General features: G+C 45.9%; 1 protein-coding gene across 1 annotated transcript in view; it reads right to left on the reverse strand.

Moving 5' to 3' along the window:
• UBE2O (ubiquitin conjugating enzyme E2 O) overlaps positions 1-21,728 on the reverse strand; it is a gene marked incomplete at its 5' end in the record, with an annotated part of 92,944 nt that extends 71,216 nt beyond the window's left edge. The window contains one exon of the mRNA XM_025197501.1: positions 21,630-21,728. Within this exon, the coding sequence (XP_025053286.1) occupies positions 21,630-21,728 (99 nt within the window). The remainder of the gene's footprint in view (positions 1-21,629) is intronic.
• Between the last annotated feature and the right edge of the window lies 1 nt (position 21,729).

Genomic DNA, 21,729 nt, shown 5'->3' on the forward strand with positions numbered 1-21,729 from the left:
AGCACAACTCCACGCTGCCTCCCAAGCTGTTGTCAGGTGGGGCCTCACCATGGTGGCTCGGCTGGCATGGGGCTCCCAGTGATGGCACCAAGCCTCCTTGCCCTGCTGGGCTGCAGCAGCACCAGGGGGAGGGCAGCAGGGTGGGGAGCCCCGACACTGCAACGGATAGCTCACATCCTTCCCCACCCCCATGGGCTCTGCCCTTGACACCCAAGAGGACCCGGGCTCCATACTCTGCCCCGGCCACAGCAGCCACCAGCTCACATGGGAGCTGCTGGGGTGGGCAGAGGGCTGCAGGCAATAAGTGATGAACACCAGCAGGGCTGGGAGGGTTGTGGGGGCGGGGATGTGGGGTTGGAGTGAGGGGCAACAGCACAGGCAGGGGCAGGGCACCAGCATATCAGGGTTCCTGAGCGCCACAAAGCAGCGGGTGGCAAAGCTGCAGCTGGACATGTGTCCCGGTGAGTAAAGGTGGCAGGGAGAGCTCTGATTTTCTATGATTAAAAAGCCAAAATCAAATACCAAAATATATAGGTATTTAGAATTTATTTTATCATCATGATTGAGGCACCAGTAGGCTTCCAAACTGCTTTGGAATTGTAAATATATCAATAAAATATTGTGTTCAACTCATACATTTTACACACACAAATATATATAAAACCCCAAATCCACATTTTTCTGGTATTAAAATGAAATGTGCATGCATGCATGCTTGTATGTAATGGTGTGTCATTTTAATTGCAGAAAAATGGGGAATTTTGGGGGGGGGGGGGGGGGGGGGTATATACAAAAATTTGGGGGGGGGGGGGGAGCGGGGTATATCCAAAATGCTCCGATTAATCAAGAATTTGCGATTTTTAAAACAGAAAAACCAAGACCTACCTACCATGCTTTGGGGAATACTCTAGGTACCAACAGGTAGAAACCCAGTACTTCAGGTCAGGGACATCAGAGAGAGAGCTTGTGGATCAGATTAAGCCTGCAGAGCCTTCTCGCAAGCCTGCAGTGTTGCCCGTGGGTCTCAGACCAGCCCCATATACCACCTGCAGCATGCACAAACCTGGCCCTGCACTGCACATGGCACACAACTCTGGCTCTGGTGCATGTGGCACCTGTGCTGGACCAGCTCTGCATGCTAGATCTGGGGCCAGCCTGGATCAGACTCTGGAGCCAGCATTCAGGACTGAGACTGGCATGAACAGCCTGGGTCATGTGGGACTGCAGCCAGTGCTCAGGCTGCATCTGGGTTTGTCTGGGACATGTACTGCACACAGCACCCATGGGAGGCCAGCTTGTGGGCTCAATCCCACCCGTGGACCAGCCCCACACCTCTCACCCAGTCCACAGGAAGTCCCTGGCATCCAAAGAGCAGAAAACCCAGCTTAAAACAGGTCTGCAAAGGCCCATGGGTCAAAGAACTGACTGATGGCTCACCCTTATCGCAAACATCTTAAACTCCATTTGGGATAATCCGAACAACTCTTCTCCCAAAAGAAGAGAGATAAGAATGGGCCATGTAGGCTTGAAGGGATACAGATCTTGGCATGGGGAGAAGAGAATGAGGACACTAAGCCCCTAATGTAAGGAAAGAATGGGAGACCAACCCCGTCATGAGGACAGGGAGTTCCCAAAATGCAGGAGGATGGGTGGCACATGGGGACTTGACAGGGGAAGATGGAGGGATGCAGGGGACCCCAGTCGATGCAGTGAGCTCAGCCTATGGAAGCAGTGTGCTACCGTTTAGAAAAACCAAATAGGAACAGAAAAGCCAATCTAGGAGTACTGGAAATATCCAGGAACTGAAAGAGTCTCACCCCAGAGTCTTTTCCTCCTACACATCAGGGGTGATCTGATGGCCACCTACAAGTTTATCAGGGGTGACCACCAGTATCTGGGGGAACGGTTGTTCACCAGAGCGCCCCAAAGGATGACGACTAGGTCAAATGGTCATAAACTACTACAAGACCATTTCAGGCTGGACATAAGGAAGAATTTCTTTACTGTCCGAGCCCCCAAGGTCTGGAACAGCCTGCCACCGGAGGTGGTTCAAGCGCCCACACTGAACACCTTCAAGAGCAAACTGGATGCTCATCTTGCTGGGATCCTATGAACCCGGCTGACTTCCTGCCCTTTGGGCAGGAGGCTGGACTCGATGATCTTCCGAGGTCCCTTCCAGCCCTAATGTCTATGAAATCTATGAAATCAATTAGAGGAGATTTATGCCATGAATGACATTCCAGGTCTCTGGCGTGTGGTCCTGTTTCCTGCCTTCCTGTTTTTAGCAGCCCCAGCTTGTGGGATGCACTGACCACTACCTGATGCTGGAAGCTATGGCCTAGTTTCAAAAGTATTGGTGCCAACAAGAATCAACTTTCCCTGCAAAAAACCTACAGCACCAACTGAACATCTTCCAAATGTTTTGGGACTCTTCATTCCTGTGGTCGTTATGTAATACCAGTAAACCAACATACCGCTTTCTAGGGCAGGGGAGATATTGAGACAACGCTCAGAAGCAGCATTCAGGCTGAGAGACTTTGCAAAATATCCCCAGGGAGCAAGCCCTCCCCAGGTTGCTTCTAGCCTTTCCCTGGTCCACAGCCTTCTCTTGGAAACCAGCACGAGGGAGTTCGTGGCAAATCCTATGAGAAGTGATGGAGTCAGCTACGTGAATGCCAGCCTGCTCAGGACATCCCCTGAGGCCAGCAATTCTCAATCTTGTTCAACTCAAGGTATCCCTCAGAAAGTGCCAGCTTCTACATTTCACTTGTTTCTTGACTACAGAAAAAGGAAGAGAGTAATTCTTGTGTTGGAAACTCAGGAAAACCAAAACGGGTCAGAACGTTTCAGGCACTCTGGATTCCTATGCAAAATCTCTGTTCATCTTGTGACTCGTGTAGGTGTCTGCACGCCGAACAGCAATATCGTGTAGCATACCACAGCACCTTTAAAAGGATGCCGCATCTTCTAGTGAGAATCACTGACCTAGGCCTTCTCATAGCAGGTCTCCTGCCTGCAAACCCCCATTCCTAACAGACTCGAATTAGATTACAAAGAGAAACCTGAGATGTGTGTTGCTGACCTTTCTCTACAAGCAATGCACTGGATATGCCAATTAGCTAGACAGGATGACTGAGCTGGAGAATATACCTTCATGAGCTATTGTAAATGTCGAACACTGCAGCTCGAGGCATGCAGGGCTCTCACCAGTTCCCTGGCTATACCTACCTCTCAGTGGTCTCCTCCAGGATGTGTGCGCTACCAAAAATCCAGTTTCATTCCAACTGCTTTGTGCTAAGACAGTTACAGGAGTTCAAAGATTAGAGCAGCTGCTCCATAAAAAAGCTGCCCTGCATGACCATGCAGGAACTAATCAGAAATACTGCTATAATCTGAAGAGAAAGCAGCTGGGGGAGGGCCAAAAAACAAAGCAGAAGCCCATGCATCATAGTGGAAGAGACTGAATTAAATCTAAGATGTGCATGATGCGTTTTCAATGTGAACACCAATTAAAAAAAAACAAAAAACGTTACATTAACATGATATTGAAGCTACTGCCATGTTCACTATGCCAGTGTAAGCCATAAATTCAAATGAAAGTTTCTTTCGTTACTGCAAAAGGAAGCCAGTAGGTTCAGAATTGAAACTAACGTCTAAGCTAACACTTTGGCTTTAACTCATGCCACTGAAAACAGAACAGAAAGCCAAGGCATGACTAAAAAAAAAAAAAAAGAGGCCAGAATCTAAGCCTGGACTTTTCTCAAAGCTTCAAAGATCAAAACTGAAAAATTCTGAGAAGACTCTCTCACACTTTTGCATTCTCTTCCATTACCTACAGATGCACATACAATTAGAGTTTCTTAGGAACAAGTTGTTCCCATTAGTTTTTAAACCTTCCACTTAGGAGCACAGTAAAAAAAGAAAACCATTAGATTGTCCAGTCCCCTTTGAAGATGGCAGGATGTCCTGAACGGAGGTGGAGCTGAGTACTGACGTGGCAACACTTAGAAGGAGCTGCAGATAGAATAGCAGCAGTACTGCTGTACGTGGCACTGGTAATACCTGGACAGTGGCAGACAGTTTGTCGCTCACATTCAAGATGATAACGTCAAACTAGAGAATGTGAAGCGATGTGCAGAACCAACAGCTTATCATACAAAAGGCTAAAGAAAGGCTTACAGGAGCTATAACTGTTCAAAGGGGAAGGGAAAAACCAGGAATCTAAATGCTAAAGATGGAGAAGGTAAATGGCAACATTGGCATAAGAATAAAAGTGCATAAGAGTAGCCATAAAGATATTTAGATTGCATATCAAGTCCCATCAGAGGGCTGAGGCTCTGGAACAGCCTTCTAGAAGCAGTAATATGGGTGAGCAACTTCAAAGATTTTGGAGTAGAACCAGATACATTTTTGTATGGATCTAATGGGTTTACCCAAATCCAAGACTACTTTGAATTTAAGATGACCCCTCAATAATTAAATTCTAGACATGGAAAACTTCTAAATTTGTTATAATTTTTCATGTCTAGATTTTCATTATTGGAGGGCTGTCTTGAATTCATCATCCCACCACTGTAACAGGGAAGGCAGCAGCAAGGGGGCCAGTTTAAGTGGCCTAAGCCATATCCCCTGCTCCATCCCCCCAGTGCCTCCATGCACCAGCCTCCCTCACTCCATGGTGATTGCCCCCCACAGCACCTGCACCTCTCCCTTGTCTGCACACCCCTGCATTTGCCCCAACTGTGTGCTCCACATCCCAGGCCACAGCAGGGCCAGACCAAGGGCCACGGAGGGTAAGCAGCAGCTGCAAGGTGGGGGGAGGCATCAGTTCTAACTCCAACCTTGGGCTGGGACCAGAGCCAGAGCAGCTGCCTACCTTCCCCAATTTGTACCCAAATCTAAGACAAGGGGCTCCTCCCCCCCCAATTGAAGAGGGGAGGTGGGGAAATTTTGTCTCAGATCCTTGTAAATACAGTATACAATCTTATTTCTTGCAGTAGGGGAAGATCGGACTTGGACCCAAAAGGTCCCTTCCAGTCCCGTGCTAGTAAGGGGCAATGTTTCGAGAGCCGATTCTACCTCAATTTGTACCTCATTCCCCTTGTAGCATTTTCACCATCCACATTCCTTGGCCCTTTATGCTGCGTGTAGTTGTGAATAACGGGAAACTGCACACTAAAGTGAACAGCCTTGAGAGTGGTGGCAGAGGATGCCCCTGGGGCAACTTCACAACCACACATTTCCAGGCTTGCCTGGCATATATCAGCCACAATGGTTAGGCCGGGTGTGCTTGGAAGGAACCCTTCTTGGGAATGCCAGCCATGCAGTGCTGACGTGGCCTCAGACTGCCTGTTACTCTCAGACAGGCAAAAAACCCTGAGTTTCTTTTGTCATTTTGTGATAGCAGGATAAGCTAAGGAGACACAAGATAAGCTAAGGAAGTGCTTCCCCTGCGAGGGGCTGGGAACTCAGCCCGACAACGGGAGGTGCTTCCCACAGCCGGGCTCAGTTTCCAGCAGCTCACAGCCCTGGGGATCTGAGCCCAGTGAGGGGAAGCACCTCCTGCCACCAGGCTCAGCTCCCAGGGGCTTGCAGCTCCATGGAATGCAGCCCGGTGGCAGGAGGCGCTGGCCCTGCCTGCCTTCCGCCACCGGGCTGAGCTCCATGGGGCTGGCGGAGCCGATCGGAGCACAGCCCTGGTTCTCCACTGTCTCCCACCAGCTGGCTGGCTGCTTTGAAATCCAAAACGTTTCAACTGGCCTAGTTTTGTTTCGAGGCTGTTTCAAAGCCCTTCGTTTCGATTTCGCTGTTTCGAGCTCGAAATGAGTCAAAACAGCGTTGAAACGAAGCAGCCGGCAAAGCTTTGCACAGTCCTAGTGCTCAACACTAAGCATTATGTGGCAGATTTACACTGCATGCTAAGAAAGATGCTTCACTGTGCCTGTGCAGAACAATTCCCCAACCCCACACCCACCTAAACAGAGGAAGCTTCTAGCCTTGGTGGCCTGAAGGGCAGATAAGCGAATTCAGTCACATATGTCAGTAGTTACACGGGTTGAATAGGTGGTTAACTATGCTGATAATGAGTGCACCACTGCACAAAATCTTACTGTGCTGTTTTTATGGAAATGATGAAAAAGCGAGTGGCAATAAGTCCAAGGCTTTGGTGTCTCTACAAAGAGAGCGTGCATAGCCTTTAGTAGCATTGACAGATGTATTTAATAGAAACACCGGCTAATGAACTGGGAAGAAGCTGCAGAGAATGGAGATGCTTGGGGGGTCAATAGTAAAACGAATGAGGTTCTATTATTACCTCTCTCTTAGTTCTTCCTATGCAGCGGGGTCTCTCAAAAGTGATGCTGGCCTTTAAATTTCTCCCTTCCTCCTCTGTCATTTTGTCTGCTCTTGTATACCAGAGCCAGGAAGAAGAACCTCATATGTCCTCTGAGCTCTTCTGGATATAAAGAGATAACAAGCGAAGAGTTTTGCTCCAATGACTATGATGTTCCTCCAGTTCCTATGTACACCTGCTAAAATCAACTGAAATATTTCAGCTAAACCCCGTGACATCTCCCACCTTCTGAGACTGAAGGTGCATCCACACACCAAGCAAGAAACTTGACTGCAACATATGTAGGCAGATATGAAATGGGTTTAACACAGGCAGCAACAAAACCACAATTGCACAGATTTATTTCATTGCTATTGGCACCTGAGCAAGTAGGATGAGAGCTAGCACAGGTCTTTACCTGTACTGCAGCCACCTGTTTAATTGAAGTGTACATACAGCAGTTACCATCAGAAAGCTGGCTTGTTTTTGGCATTCTGAAAACCTCGTTTAGCCAGATACAAATTTTAGAAGCAGATCAACTTGAGAAAGGGCCTTCTGAGATCACTTTTTTGGCTAGTAAAGTAAGGTTCTAACTAAATTTCTAGAAACGCTATAGCATGGGAATTTTTCCCTCCCCTTAAAGGATGCCAAGTAAACCAAGCTATACACTGCACCTCTATGCACCCTGGATTGTACAGTCTAATAACATTTCAGAATAATGATATCTATAAGTTTACCTAAAATTTCCTTTCCTGGAGCAATAAGGTCTACAGACTGCTTCAGTGGGTACTTTCAGTCTGTCCACAGCAAGGAAGCATCCCCCACAGGATGTGTTCCAGTTGGGAAAATTTCTACTGGCAGGATAATTCAAGTCTATTTTCTTAAATTGCAGACTGTGCTAATTGTATTGAGGGAAAGCCATGATGATTTCTCCTACTACATAGAGCAGGAACTGCTGCAAGCAACACATATTCGAATCTTTGGAGGTCAATTTACCTTTTTATTTTGGCTGCTTTGCCTCCAGGGCAGGCTACATTTGTAGACTTTATTAAATCAATCAGAGGAAGGCTTCTGATAACCAGAGGTAAAGTGTTCCTATTTTTCTTCATGTTAGAGTCCAAAGATCCATTACAGCAGGATTTACACAGTAGTGAAAGCCGAGCAAGGTGAGAATCAGGCCCATTCTTCAAAGCTGCAGGCCTACCAGCTTCTTCTGGGTATCAGAACAAAAGTGGCCTTGGTTAATGATTTTATGACCATGGTAAAGAATTTGTTGAATGTATGTATTCAAAGCCACAGAGTTTCCTAAATCTCAGTTACGGAGGATTATAAATATGCTTCCAGGACTGACAGTACTAATAAATGGAAGAAAAAGGTATTTCTTGAACTTATTTTGGACACAAATGCCGTGAGGGAGGTCAGGAGGACTATCACCGTGAATTGGAAACACTGGACTTCAAAGAAAGAAAGCTCCCAGTTTTGAGAATAGAAGAGCTAAGCTGAAGGAGAAAAAAAGTCTCCCCAAAATGCACTTTAGGACACTGCTGGGAATTATCATTGAGCCTAAATACTAGCTGGCTGTTTGGAATAAAATGAAACTTCCTTCAGAACGCTTCTGCACGAAGCATGCCCGAGCCAAGAGACAGGACTGGGTAGGAGGGAATACGTTCCCATGCTGGCACTGGCCACTAGTTGGATTCTGCAGCAAAGGGGGGGGAACAGGACAGGAGGGGAGAAATGGACTTACTGTGTTCATGCACAATTGTAGCCATCGTGGCTCTACCAACAACAGAGCATCAAAACCAGCCAATCTTCCAGGACATCGAGGCTCTTGCTCTATTTCTTCAATTTTAGAAACAACTTTAAGTAAAGACCCTTCCAGAAATTAAGAACATGAAACCAGGACCATCTAGAAGCTACATGGCACTGAACACATTTCTAATCCAGAGCATGAGCCAACCTCGCAACATTGCTAGGAATATTTACTAGACCACAAGCGGTGTCCTTGCCCACACTGAAAGGTATTAAGAAGAAGAGTTCATGCAATAGCCTTAGATTTATTCACTTAGGTGAATAACTATCTATAACAGATCCAAACCCCCAGAACAGCAAAGATATCCAACAAAACCAGGGTACTTACTACAATCATGAAATGGCAACACTCTGAGCGTATGCAGCATGCGATTAATTAATAATGGACATTGAGGGAGAAGGGATCACATGCCTAGAGCAGCTCTGTCCTCACCGATGATTTCAGTAAATGTGCCTACCAGGCACATGGCTTAGGTGCAGGTTCCAGGTTTTTATCATCATGCCTACCCCAGCTTAAAGACAGTCTTGGTCTCATCAACAGAATACTTAACACATCAGCAGGCCACCTATGTTAGCATTCTCAACACAGCAAGCACCAGCTGACCGAACTAACATCAGCAACAATGAGAAATGTTTGCAATAACTTTCCCTGTAGAAACGGCCACAGAGATCCCACAACATTAACAAGTAGAGAGCACTTTGAACAGAAGTGCTACATAAGCCCCAAGTATTGTTAGCAGCAGAGAACCGGCACCATTGCTTAAAACAACAATTCATATATGGAATCTTTTATCCTCGAATTAAAACGATGGCTTTTGAAAAACAGGTATAATGAGTCACGATGGAACTAATTCCAGATCTTCTAGTGCTAATGTATTTTATGATTAAGAAGGCTTATCTTTCACTAACTATAATGGAAATGCTGCCTAGTTATTCTAATTTAAATTTATTAAGAAACACAAAACAGGCAGTTACCTTGCAATTAATGGTTCTCTTCCCACCTGGCCACCCTGTCCATCTCAGAGCCCCATCCTTACCTGAGAGAAGAGCTGGTGCCATCCCAAGCAGGTAGGAAGCGCTTATCAGCGATCACCTAGACTGCATTTCATATATGCCAACTAAAAGCTACGCACAGCACCAGCGTTGTGATTTTACGGCATGAAATAACTACTGCTTAATGGAGCAGTGATACAGCTACCTCGAGTCTGCCAGACTCAGGGACTGTAACTAGAGGCTATGAGACAATACATCACAAATACAGAATGAGCAGAGGATCCCTGCTGCAAACTTATTACTGAGAAAAGAAATTAAACTAATTGAATAATAGTGACTCCCTTCCCTTTCCCAGAAAGCTTACCCACAGCTCCTGTCTCACCACCCTCAGGTTGTTCAACCATTTCATCCCAGGGAAGCATGTTGGTAATTGAGACCAATAAAACAGAAGTCCTGACTTTAAAAGCAGAGTCCCTGAAGCAGGGAACAAACCCATATTTGTGGTCCTAAATAAGTGGCACCATTCAAAAAGTGCTTGCTGTCAAGGGGTGGGTGAGTGTTCAGAGCTGCTGAAGAACTGAGCCACTTGGTTAAAGTTAGACCCCAAAGTATCTGGCTTGGAAAGTCCTGGCCCAAAGCTGAAAAAACCCCCAAAAAACCAAGCAAATGAACTGCCCAGTTTCGTGCTTATCTGCCCTTACCCCGCAGTACCTCGCTCAGCATTTGTGTACCCTCAATGAGAAGCTTCCCACACAAGCAGCAGAGAAAGGGGAACAAGGCCAAGAGACAATTTACATTAGCTTATAATTATTCATTGGCTTGTTAATACCAGCAGAGTAGTCGGCCTTGTACAAGGTCATGCTTCACAAGGAGATTACCAGCTGATGTCCTCTCTCCAACAGCTCCACACTCTCATTGCTAAGGATGCCAACAACATACGAATGCTCACACAGTACTTTCCATTAGTATCCACGTACATACGTGTACCCACACACTCCCTGAAAAGAATATGTTAAGCTTAAAACTGAGAAGGATTTCTTTAAAATATGCAGTGTTAACAGGTAAAGATGTATTGTTCTCAAATCCTCCCATCTTGAACTGGTACCTTTCACTTTAATCTACTTGGAGGAATAGATAGCCTAGGAACGGGGAAAGAACACTGACCACTGCCTTAAAACCTTTATTAAAAGTACCAGAGCGCCCCAAGGGATGATGAGATCGAACAGTCACAAACTCCTCCAGGACTAGGCATCTAGCTGGGGTCATCTAGACCCAGCCCTCTTTCCTGCCTACGCAGGGGGTTGGACTCGATGATCTAATGAGGTCCCTTCTGACCCTAACATCTATGAATCTAGGACCGTTTCAGGCTGGAAGGAAGAACTTCTTTACTGTTTGGAATAGACTGCCGCCGGAGGTGGTTCAAGCACCTACTTTGAATGCCTTCAAGAGGCATTCGGATGTTTATCTTGCTGGGATCCTATGATCCCTGCTGACTTCCTGCCCCTGGGGCAGGGGGCTGGACTCAATGATCTTCTGAGGTCCCTTCAGGCCCTAATGTCTATGAATCTATGAAATGCTGCAGGGAAAAAGCCATTAACCTTAATAGTTTCTCCTACCAAAGCAGTTTGCTTCATCAGTGTCCAAAATACATTTATAGATATATCTCCCTATCACCATCTATTAAAAATAGAGGATTTTTTCCCATCTGGTAGTTAAATGGGCAAAAAAGAATGTGTCACTTCCTCTACAGAGCCAAAGCAATTCCTTATGGTAACATACCTGTAATAAAAAAACACCACCAGTCTGGAGAAAAAAACCACTCAATCCCACTTTTGTTGCCGCAGAGACAGTCCCATGCACAACAAGCTGCCACACTTGATCTGGGAATGAAGGCAAGCTACAGATAATACAAGATATTGAGTTGGGGCACCACAGCATCAGTGAGGGACAGTCGCACCCTGGGCTACCCCCTCTACGTCAGGGAGAGGCCCTAGACTGAAAGATGCAATGCAACAATTCCACCATTTTCCATCTAATAAGCTTCCTTTTGGTGCTTAATTTCATGCAGGCCCTTTCATTCTTGCCAGATTGTGTCCAAAGTAACTGTGCTCTACATACAAGAGGTTCCTCTTTCAAGTTTTCATTTGAACCAGGTATTATTCTCAATTTTCCCTAGAGCACTGGAGTGTTGCTTTCAGACAGCTACCATGTTTCACACCGCTGGTAGCCACAGTGATTTTGTGTGCGTAGTTTATTAAGTATATAGGACTGACAGGAGGGAAAAAATTAAAGAGACATCTGTCAACTGGAAAATGATGTTTGACTAAACATGTTGTAGTTTCTATAGACATCAGCAGGGACCTGGGTTTTCCGTTTCCCATGGAAAACGAAGAAAAATGTGGATTTTCCTCTTTACACAAGGAAAAGGCAGGGGGGACCCATGTCCCCCAGATCTGTGCCCAGGGCAGGCTGCCCGCTGCGGCTCCGCACCCCGCTGCTCTCGCCCGGGGCCTCCACAGCCCAGCAGGTGTGACCTGACATGGCAGGGCAGAGCTGGGCCGTGTGGGGAAGCTCCTTGCCACTGCAAGATCTGTGCTGTCCTGGTGAGCAGGCTCCTGCACACACAGCAGCAGTAGGGGCAGCGGCGTAGAGTTGTGCCCCTCACTGCTGCTGCACAGGCAGGGGGATGCATTGCCAGGGCAGCATAGAGGTCACAGCAGCAATGACCTTCTCTGCGCAGACCCGCTCTGCCATGCCCAGTTGCACCTGCTGGGCTATGGAGGCTGCAGGGGAGGGCAGAAGGGCAGGAGCCTGCCCCCACCCCATGCACAGATATGGGGGTCACAGATCAGCACACAACAGCAGGGAGCCATCACGCCCCCCACCTAAGCCTGCAGCAGGCAGGGGAGCTGGGCTCTGCTCCGGTGCAGCAGCCCCCACCTCCTCCCAGGGGTAAGGGGCTGTGGACCCAGGCCCTGTAGCCCTGGCAGCTGGGGGCTCCCTCTTTCAGGGCTGGGGGAGATTGGGGGCAGGGGCCCTTGCATTTTAATCATGGAATTGGGGGCATTTATCAGAGAATTTGCAATTTATTTTAATCAGGAAAAACTAGAATCCCTGGTTATCAGTAAATCTCCAATAGCACCACTGACAAAAACATTAACAAAAACCAATCTATTTAGCACATTTGATAGCAGTGCCTTTGCAGCTGGTTTTACAGCGTCCTCTGAATGCTCAGGTTATCCCTTTCTAAAAACAACCTTAGATCCTCAACAGGTGAGAAAAGAAACCCTTCTACTCTAAAAAATAATGGATTTCCTTTTTAAATGACAGCACTATTTAAGGAGTATAATATGCAAATGGAGCTTTGCTGAGGTTACACCAAATTCAAGTTGGGAACAGTTCTTAAAAAAAAAGCTATTGCATCAGGTTGAGCAGATGCACAAAGTCCCTGGTCATTAAGAGCAGACTTTCCAGGCAGACCTGTAAAGAAATAAGCAGGTGCAATAATGACAGCAAATAGGATCCTTACTACTTGAGAGACAGCACTTGAAAAACAGCTAAGGTTTGCTTTAAGAGAGGGAGACTGCTAATTACTACCGATTCAAAAACATTTCAGAAAAATATTTCTTTTCCCCAACCTGTATTAGAGACCAGTAATATACAGGACAAACTACCAGCTGTTTCCCTGTTTCCATATCAAGTGCTGTCAAATGTACAATGTAAAACAGCGAGACAGCAAGTTTTAAAAACATTTATATTATTCATGTCTCTTTTTCAGTTCTTAGGTGTCAGGTGCAATTGTCGGTATAAACACCTATTTTCTATCCTGATCATCAAGAAAATAGAAGTGCCTAATAAAAAAAGGGAACAGGCACAGTGGAAACAATGAAGCAGGTTCTTCCTAGCTAGCTAGTTTAGGAAGGTGTTGTCAATGTTCAGAGCCTTTGAAATCCCATAGGTAATTAAAACAGTCAAACAGTCAGGTGGGATGGGGCTTTTAGCTTTGCAAATGTCAGTTATTACGGCTGTTCCCAGCATCAACACAGACACCAAAATGTTCAAAATAACGTCACTTTTTTCTCAAGAGAGGAGGGGCCTAGGGAAAGCAGAGGTGGGCAAGTAAAATCTTGCACTCAAAAGGAATCTGGCAGAAAAATCCTGGTGTTCGAACTGTCTGCAACACCCCAAGAGAGAAAGCAACCTCCTCCATGCTGTTCGAAGGTGCTCGTCTGTGGAGGCCAGCACCCTAACTTGTACAGTGTCAATGAAAAAGGATCTCTGATGAAATCACAGAAAATTAGGGCTGGAAGGGACATCACAAGGCCATGTAGTTCAGCCTCCTGCTCCACAGCCTCTCTAGGCAGCTTGTTCTGATGCATAACCACCCTCATAGTGAGAAAATCCTCCCTAATCTCCAACCTGAATGTCCTTTGCTGCAGTTTGAGACAATTGTTCCTAGTCCTGTCCCCTATGGCCACAGAGAATGCTCAGTGATTCTCCACCAGGACACTGCGAGAGCCTTAAGGGTGCCATGCAATACGAGCACCCTTCATTGTGCAAACACCTAACATGAATAGCAAGATAAACCAGAGATTTCAAATAGGAATCCAGAACGTGTAAAAGCATTCTTACCTGTTGTGATATTTCTAAGTTCTTTGCAAGAAAATAACTGCTTTACTATTTTTTCATAGTGAAAAAAAATAATGAGTAAAAGCTACAACATTTTGGGGGTGTTGGTTATAGCCATGTTGGTCTAGGGACATAGGCAGACCAGGTTCTTTGGGTAAATATGATGCCTTTTATTAGGCCAACTAAATAGCTGGAAAAATTTGTTCTTTGCAAACTCTCTGGCGCAAGCACCCTTCTTCAGGCATAGGGACACTCTTCCTATGCCTAAAGAAGGATGCTTGTGCCTGAAAGCTTGCAAAGAACAATTTTTCCAACTATTTAGCTGGCTTAATAAAAGGCATCACATTTACCCAAAGAACCTTATAAAGCTAAGAGTTGGCATTTTCGAGGGATACCTCGAGTCTAATGAAGGGTATGGTTTGCATTGAGTCTGAAATGGCTGAGCACCACTGGTCTGCCTTCAACCTCATTTATAAATACCTTTAGGAATTTGACGACTTATCAAGTAATACTTGCCAACCGTTTCCCCACTTTCCTGACCATTAAATAATCCTAGTTCTTTCAGCCTTTCCTCAGAATTTACATTTCCTAGGCCTCATAATAGGTCTAATAATTGTGGTCACTCTCTGCTGGACCCTTTTCAATCTGTCCACATCTTTTTTTTTATTTTTATTTTTTGATACACGTGGGACCCAAAACTGGCCACAGGCAAGTACTCCAGGTGAGGCCTCACTCATGCCAAACAGTGCAGAAGAATAACTTCCCTTGATTTGCAAGTAACATTCCTGTTAATACAACCCTGTTAGTTTTTCTTCCAGTAAAAGCACACTGCTGGCTCATATTCAGCTTCTGGTCCATTGTAACATCCCTCCTCCCTGCCCCCCTCCCAGTCCTTTTTCTGCAATACTGCAGCCTAGATGATCATTCCCCAGTCTGTATTGGGGAAGATGGTCAAGGCAAAAAGCACACACGCATGTCAATGGCTGGCAAGGGTTTCACCCGTTTGTCTTACAGGTCAATTAAAAAAAAAACACCAAACAATTATTTTTACTGTTCAACAATCATGGGAGCTTAGCTGATCTCAGATGCAGTTAATGCCCAAGACATCAGTGAACACAGCTTACTTTCAACTCCAAGGTTGGCACTAGAAAGAGATGCTGCATCTCAACACATCTGCCGGATTAAAGTTTTAAATAAAGATTATGGCTAGACCTGGCATAATCACATGTGGATTTCATAGTATGCCTACTGACCCACCATGTTCACACTAGAATTCATGTTGCACACTTTACTAGTATCTGCTCCTCGAAAGCTGTATACCCTTCTCCTGCTGTTACTCAGATGTTTGAGATCCCTGGAGGTTTACAGGATTTCATTTTTATAAGAAAATACTTATGATGATCCTCAAGTCTATGTTGTCAGAGTCAAACGAATCAAAGTCCTCAACCCGCAGAGCAAAATGGAAAATTAAGTCAAGGGCAAGTAACCTTGCAATGGATATTCAGAGGATTGGAACAGGTTATCCATTAAAGTGATTCAATTTTACAGAGAACTGCAAAAATTCCAGTAAGCCGTTTGCTCTTCTCCTGTCTCTAACCGCTGTGAATGTCAGGTGGTTTCAAAGAAATCCCCCGAGACACCGACTGAAATGTCAAAAGCAAGAGGAGAGTTAAGATACAGCTTCTCCGCTCAATAAATACCAATATTAATGGTTTAGGGCATTAAATTTGTGTGCTGCATCAGAACTACAATTCTGCACGGTCATCAGCCTTTTTTCATGGCTCCTGACAACGAATCATACTTCTGTGAGCTAAAACCTGTTGAAAGCTAAATGCTCGGCATCTGTGAATTTCTAGACAGAAATCATATTGTTTGGCTTTGAAGATGAAAGGTTTTGCAGGCTCTGGATGTTTTCATCCACTCAAGTTTATGCAACATGTACTGTCTAGCTATGATTAGCACCTGAACAGCCCATACGAGAGCCTCCAAATGGGACTGCACAAAAAGACTGGATAGCTCAAAAGGATCTGTGGGGTTCTAGTTTTTCAACCAGGTGATGGGGGGGAGTAGGGGAGGGGTATGAGGGGGCTACGCCTTCCAGGAGTAACAGACATGGTCTCGTCATGCTACCCCTGTCCTTGTCATGTGCATCAGCAACATTTTCTATGCATCTGTCCCCACTACTAGAAATTTGGGATTGAAACCATCGAGATTCTTCCGTACCCTGTAGCATTAACGCTGCCTAAAGCCAACAGATGCACCACATAGGATGAGATCCTCATTATCAGTTCATGTAACACTGTAAACACAGGTGCTTGGTCCTGAAAGGTATAGGTTGTGATCAAGTAAGAAAGAAACTGAAAGACGTCTGCACAAACATTCACCAGCAGAGCAGATGTACTTATTCTGCACGCCGCACTGTACCTAGACTACTGGCGGCCCTGGGCAAACTTTTAGTACCAGGACCCCTTAGCCAGAGATGATGATGATGATGATAATAATAATAATAATAATAAATTACTACTACTATTATTATTTTCACCATTTTTGGCGCCCCTTTCTGTCTGGACCCTGGGCAGCTGCCCAGTTCGCCAATGCCTGTGTCAGGCCCCGTCTGCACGATGCTGATGTGGAGCCATGTTTAAGCCTACAGAAAATTTAAACAATAAAATCCAAACCATGAGGAACCTGGAAACAAAGTGGGACTTGTTTCTTTAGAAAGAGCATTTGCCTGCACCTATTCTCCTATTCATGAGTCAGCATTTGAGGTCAAGAAATTTTAGCAATGAACAGTGGGAAGGAACAGAAGGCCTGTGTGGGATGAAGCAGAGCTGGATCTGCAATAAAACTTCTGAAGGCAGCTACTGGAAACAACTTCTCTCATTAACAGAGTTGTTCAGCCATTGGATTTGCTCTGAAGGAGCCTTGCTAGTGTGAATCAGTTTGCCAGGCAGGTATGAAAGGAACAAAAATCTTTCCAAGCCAAATTGCCTTTTGGTGCTCGGGAAACTAACAAGACGTTAGAGGAAACTTCCAACATAGTTCTGCCACAGTACCACGACCCTGCTATGCCAGTCACAAGAAAAAGAAGTGCCATACTGGGTCAGACCATGAATTCCCAGCCCCCTGCCTTGCTGCCAATACAGTGTTATCAGTGTACTCCTGGGCTAGGCAAACAAACTGCTTTACCAGTGATTTTATGATGTTACATCCAGAGTTTTTTCTATTAAAGCAGCAGCCCAATGTGGAGATTAAAAATTACATATACACACACACCTACACTACTCATTGCTTGAGAAACAGCAGTAACTCATTATCGTTGGGATGCAGATGGTTATTGCATCTACCCCATTTATTGCTAAACGTGCCCCGTTTATTACTAACGGAGCAAATGCACCTAGACCGTACAGTTGGGTCCCGTGAGTAAAAGGTATCAACCATAAGAATTCCCACCTTTCACATATTTCCTGGACCATCACAGCAACAACTTCACTTCAGCACTAGGCAAGCACATCTCTTGCTGAGAGCACTGCCACCATGAATCAAGGCTGGTTTGCTGTGGGCCCTGAAATAAGCCGTTTAAAGTGGCACCCCCGCTGCCAAGATAACTCCTGTCCCCTGGTATCACTATCTCCCTTTGTGAAACTCAGTATTGGTGAAGAGAATTGAAAAGCTGAACTGGCAACTGGTAAGAGAAGGAAACTTAGTATATTAAGACAGTTTGTAATCCCTACTCCTATTACATACGCCTATGTGTTTTTGCTCACTGCTGCATTGGGACTATTAAAATATAACTAACTACTCTTGAGATTTAAGTTAGGTTAGGTACAAAATATTAATGCTGTGAAGCCAGCAATGACTCCTCCTCTTTAGGATGACAAACAATGCCTAGCGGAAACAGCAAGAATGTGAAGCATGTTTGCAGTTTTACATCAACGAGAAGAACTATTCAGTCTTCAAGAATTTGAAGAAGTGGAGGATAAGCCAAGGCAAGGACAGCATGTATTCCTCCAAATACAAGACTATTTCTGAAGAGCCAGAGGAGATTTTTAGATTGTTCTGGCATGCAACACCATGTGTGGAAGGCAAGAAAGGAGTCCGCAGAACCAGGACATTCAAAGTCAGAGAAGAACCTTGCTACAGGATTTGGCTAGGAATGAACAATGTTAACAACTTATTTTTTCAGGTGGGGGCGCCAATGAGTTTTCAGTACTGTAGGCCCCAAATTTGGGTATTATGGTATATTAAATATAGACTAATGTTATAATCCAACCCAGCTACATTCTACAGCATTACCAATACACAGTGCCACAATATGTTAGCATGGGAAAAGCCAGAAAGTTGCCAGAAGCAAAAAAGGATTAGTGCCTTATGCTTGTGCATTTCCCAGGCCATTAGGAAGATTTACTTCGAACTCTGTGGTTTTAGAAGGACTAAGCGTGAAGTGGGGCAATTCAGTTTACCTGGCAAGAGTCTAGAGAACAACCTTGCAATTTTCTATACTTACATAAGCAATTAGTTATCTGCTGCCACCTTTGCATGAAGCTACAACTGAGGGTTTTTCTGCTGTCTCTAAAGCCTGATGCTTATGCTTGCCAGCAAATGTCTTACTTTCAGATAAAAGGAGCTGTACAAGTGCTTTGCAAAGATTGATGAATTGAGCTTTACGTCATCCATATAAAAATCGAGGAACACCCACAGTTCCACATGGCAAAACCGAGCTGCAGAGCAAGTGACTTGCTCAATTGCATAAGCCACCCATGGCAGAGCAGGGAAAAGGACTGAAGCTGCTGATTCAAAAGCCTGGGTCTTGGCCACAGGCCTACCTTTGTTCCTTCTCTAGCATAACATGCCAACCAGGAGTTAGGAAAGGAAGGGAGAACCAGGAAAAACTGTTCATCTTATATCCAACATTTTATCAGATCAGCAGTAATTGCATGGAATAGTTTCTGTGAAAGCAAAATGAGTAGTTTCACCAATAAAGATGCCATTGAAAGTCTTGTTCAAAACAGTTTAGAAACCTCCCCTATCCTTATTACTAGTTGGTTGCTAATGCCTAAAACTACTGTAACTGCAATAGTTACCATTCCTCCTTCCCAGCCTGAATTACTGCATTTACACTTTGCATCTTCACGTTTGGACAATGAAAACCATGTTTCTCGTGCATTAGCAAAACCTGCAGCATTCAGGTCAGAAGTGATACACAGTTTTATGAACTGTGAACAGATGTGAAATGAAATATCCTGTAAGGTTTACCAGAATCACAAACGCAGTCCAAACTGTACCAAATGGCCTCTCAGTTTGGTGAGTAGAGGGAAATTTTCAGACAGGGAAGGGCAGCAAGAAGTCAAAGGGATACATCTTCCTAAATTCCTTCAGCACTTTGGAATTCCCCCCGACAACACATTTTATCTGTTAAGTCTCTGACCTTTGCAATGGAAATAGGGCAATAAAAGAGAAAGGAAAAAGGCTACTAATTTAAACAACCTCTTTTGATTTCTCATAGCAAGAGAGCCAAGCCTTCTGCCTATACTGAAGAGAGGAAAAAAAGGTGCCATGAGAAAATGGATACTGCTATTTTCTACTCAAGGACCCTGATAATGAATCCTAAATTCGAAGCTTCATGCTTTAGGTGCCAAAAACTGATTTAAGAGCTTAACTCCAGTCATTTTTAAAAGAATTTTCATGTGAAAAGGAATGATTGCCTGATGGACCACAAGTCCAAGAAGGGTTGAAAAATAAATGCAGAAATACTGTGCATAGTACTAATAGCCTTCTATATTTCATATTGTGTGCCTTAACTGTTCACGTGCCTGGTGATGACAGACCCTAAATTTAGCTCAGACCATTAGCATTTTATGATCCTACCGATTTCTACTAGAATTACAAATGCACTGATTGCTTCAGAAGTCCAGAGAGGATTCTACAGAGGGAGGTCAAAGACTGTGCAGAGAGCGCATGCTTGCACTTAGCCCCACAGAGCAGAATACAACCTCTCTGCTGCCAGGATAGCACAGGCCTTCTGTTTTGTTCTGCGTGACGCCCATTCATCACAGACCCCTTTGTATTATGATACAGTGCCCTCTCTCCCCCTCTCTTTTGTCTCCCCTGTATTATCAGTCACTGTGTGTAACAATCCCACCACTAGGCTAACTTTGGGAAGTGGGAGCAGTGGAAAAGCAGGCCTCAAATCCTTCCAGCAATGCCTTGCAGCCCTTCAAAGAGGGGTAAAGGGTCACAACTTTACACAGGCCTGACTGCCAGCAAGGACCACTGGAGAGAAAAACAAGGGTAAATCCATGAATCCACCCTGGTCTAAAACCTTCAGCTAGCCAAGCCTAGCACGGACGTCTCACACATTCCATATGACAAGGAGATATAGGATATACGCTGTACTGGCTTCTACCGAGAGTGGAGAAACTCCTTTATGACTTCTTCACAGTTTAATTCACCTTCACATACTAACAGTTTTCAAAGCTTTGGGTGGGGAAAGAAGGGGAGGCTCATTTTCAACCAAAAAGCCCAGGCTGGCCCGGGGTGGCTGCCTCTGGACTTTGCACGGTCTGTAGTTGAGACTCAAGCAGAATCCAACACCAAGTTTGAACGTGTCGAGACCTGATGTGGCTCATATCCCCCTCCTCCCAAACACACCAGCACCAGCAGATGTGAGGAACCCGCTGCGCTTCCAAAGGAAATGAGGAATTATTTTAAGCCACGGTGACTCCAGGCCGCGCTGGCTCCCAGCAGCAGCCATGCAAAGCAGCCCAGCAACTGGGGCACAGGGTGGCTGTGGGGCGTGCCTACAGGCTCAGCTGGCTGAGGTAGGCCACCGCAGCCCCCGGGGTCCCCGTCCCTCGCGCACCGAGGCAGCGACCGGCTTCCAAGCAACGTGCCTTTCATTCAGACATGGCTGCAGCCAACACGTGTGCCTGACACCCCGGGCCAGCCCAGATGCATGGGGGGGGCTGCACACCTGGGGGCAAAACTTGACTTTAGCAGGAGACAAGCAGCACTGGGGAGTGCCAGTGAATTTCAGATCCGGGTGGGGCCCGGCCTGGTAACACGGGCAGACGTCACATTGCACCAGGATTGGGGCCAGGGTGGGGAGCACTATGGGGGGGGGGGGGATTCACTTAATATGTGGGGATGGGGAGATTCGGGGTGCAGCCCCCACACAAATACATGCATACTACGCAAATATATACATTTATGCCAATGGGCCCATTTAATAAGTAAATATGATGGGATGGGGAGCATGGTTCAGGGCGCAGCCCCTGCACACGAATACAGACACTATGCAAATATATTATATGCGCTAATGCCCCCACTTAACATGCAAATATGCAGGGATGGGGGTGGGGTTCAGGATGCAGCCGCCAGAGACAAATACACAGATAGTATGCAGATATATTAAGTGGGGGTATTAGCACACATAACATGCAAATATGAGGGGAGGGGGTTTGGGGTGCACCCTCACACATGAAGACTAAGGTGTTATACAAATATATGACTATCCCCACTTCCTATACGAATAAGTGGGGATGGGGGACTCAGGGCGCAGCCCCCACTGATGAGTACTTGGATATTATGCAAATATATACAGATATCCCCACTTAACAGGGACAGAGGAGGGGACGGGGTGGTTTGGGGTGCAGCCCCCATACCTTAATAGGCAGGCATTAGGCAAATACATGCATGTGTGCTAATGTCCCCACTTAATACGCACAGGCGCGGGGCCGGGCGGTCTGGGCGCACCCCGCACGCGGGCACGCAGGTGTTGTGCCACCGCACGCGAGGGTCCCGCTCGACAAGCGGGCGGACCCGCGCCCCGAGGTGCTCACGAGGCGGCCGGGCCGGGCCCCACCTTGGTCTCCTTGACGTGCTGCTTGACGCCCTCGGGGTACCACTGCACCCGCACGTAGCCGCGGCGCAGGGGGCTGGCTCGGCTCTCGTCCGCGCCGCCG

The sequence above is a fragment of the Alligator sinensis genome, unplaced genomic scaffold (assembly GCF_000455745.1).
Source record: "Alligator sinensis unplaced genomic scaffold, ASM45574v1 scaffold400_1, whole genome shotgun sequence".
Taxonomy (NCBI): Eukaryota; Metazoa; Chordata; order Crocodylia; family Alligatoridae; genus Alligator; species Alligator sinensis.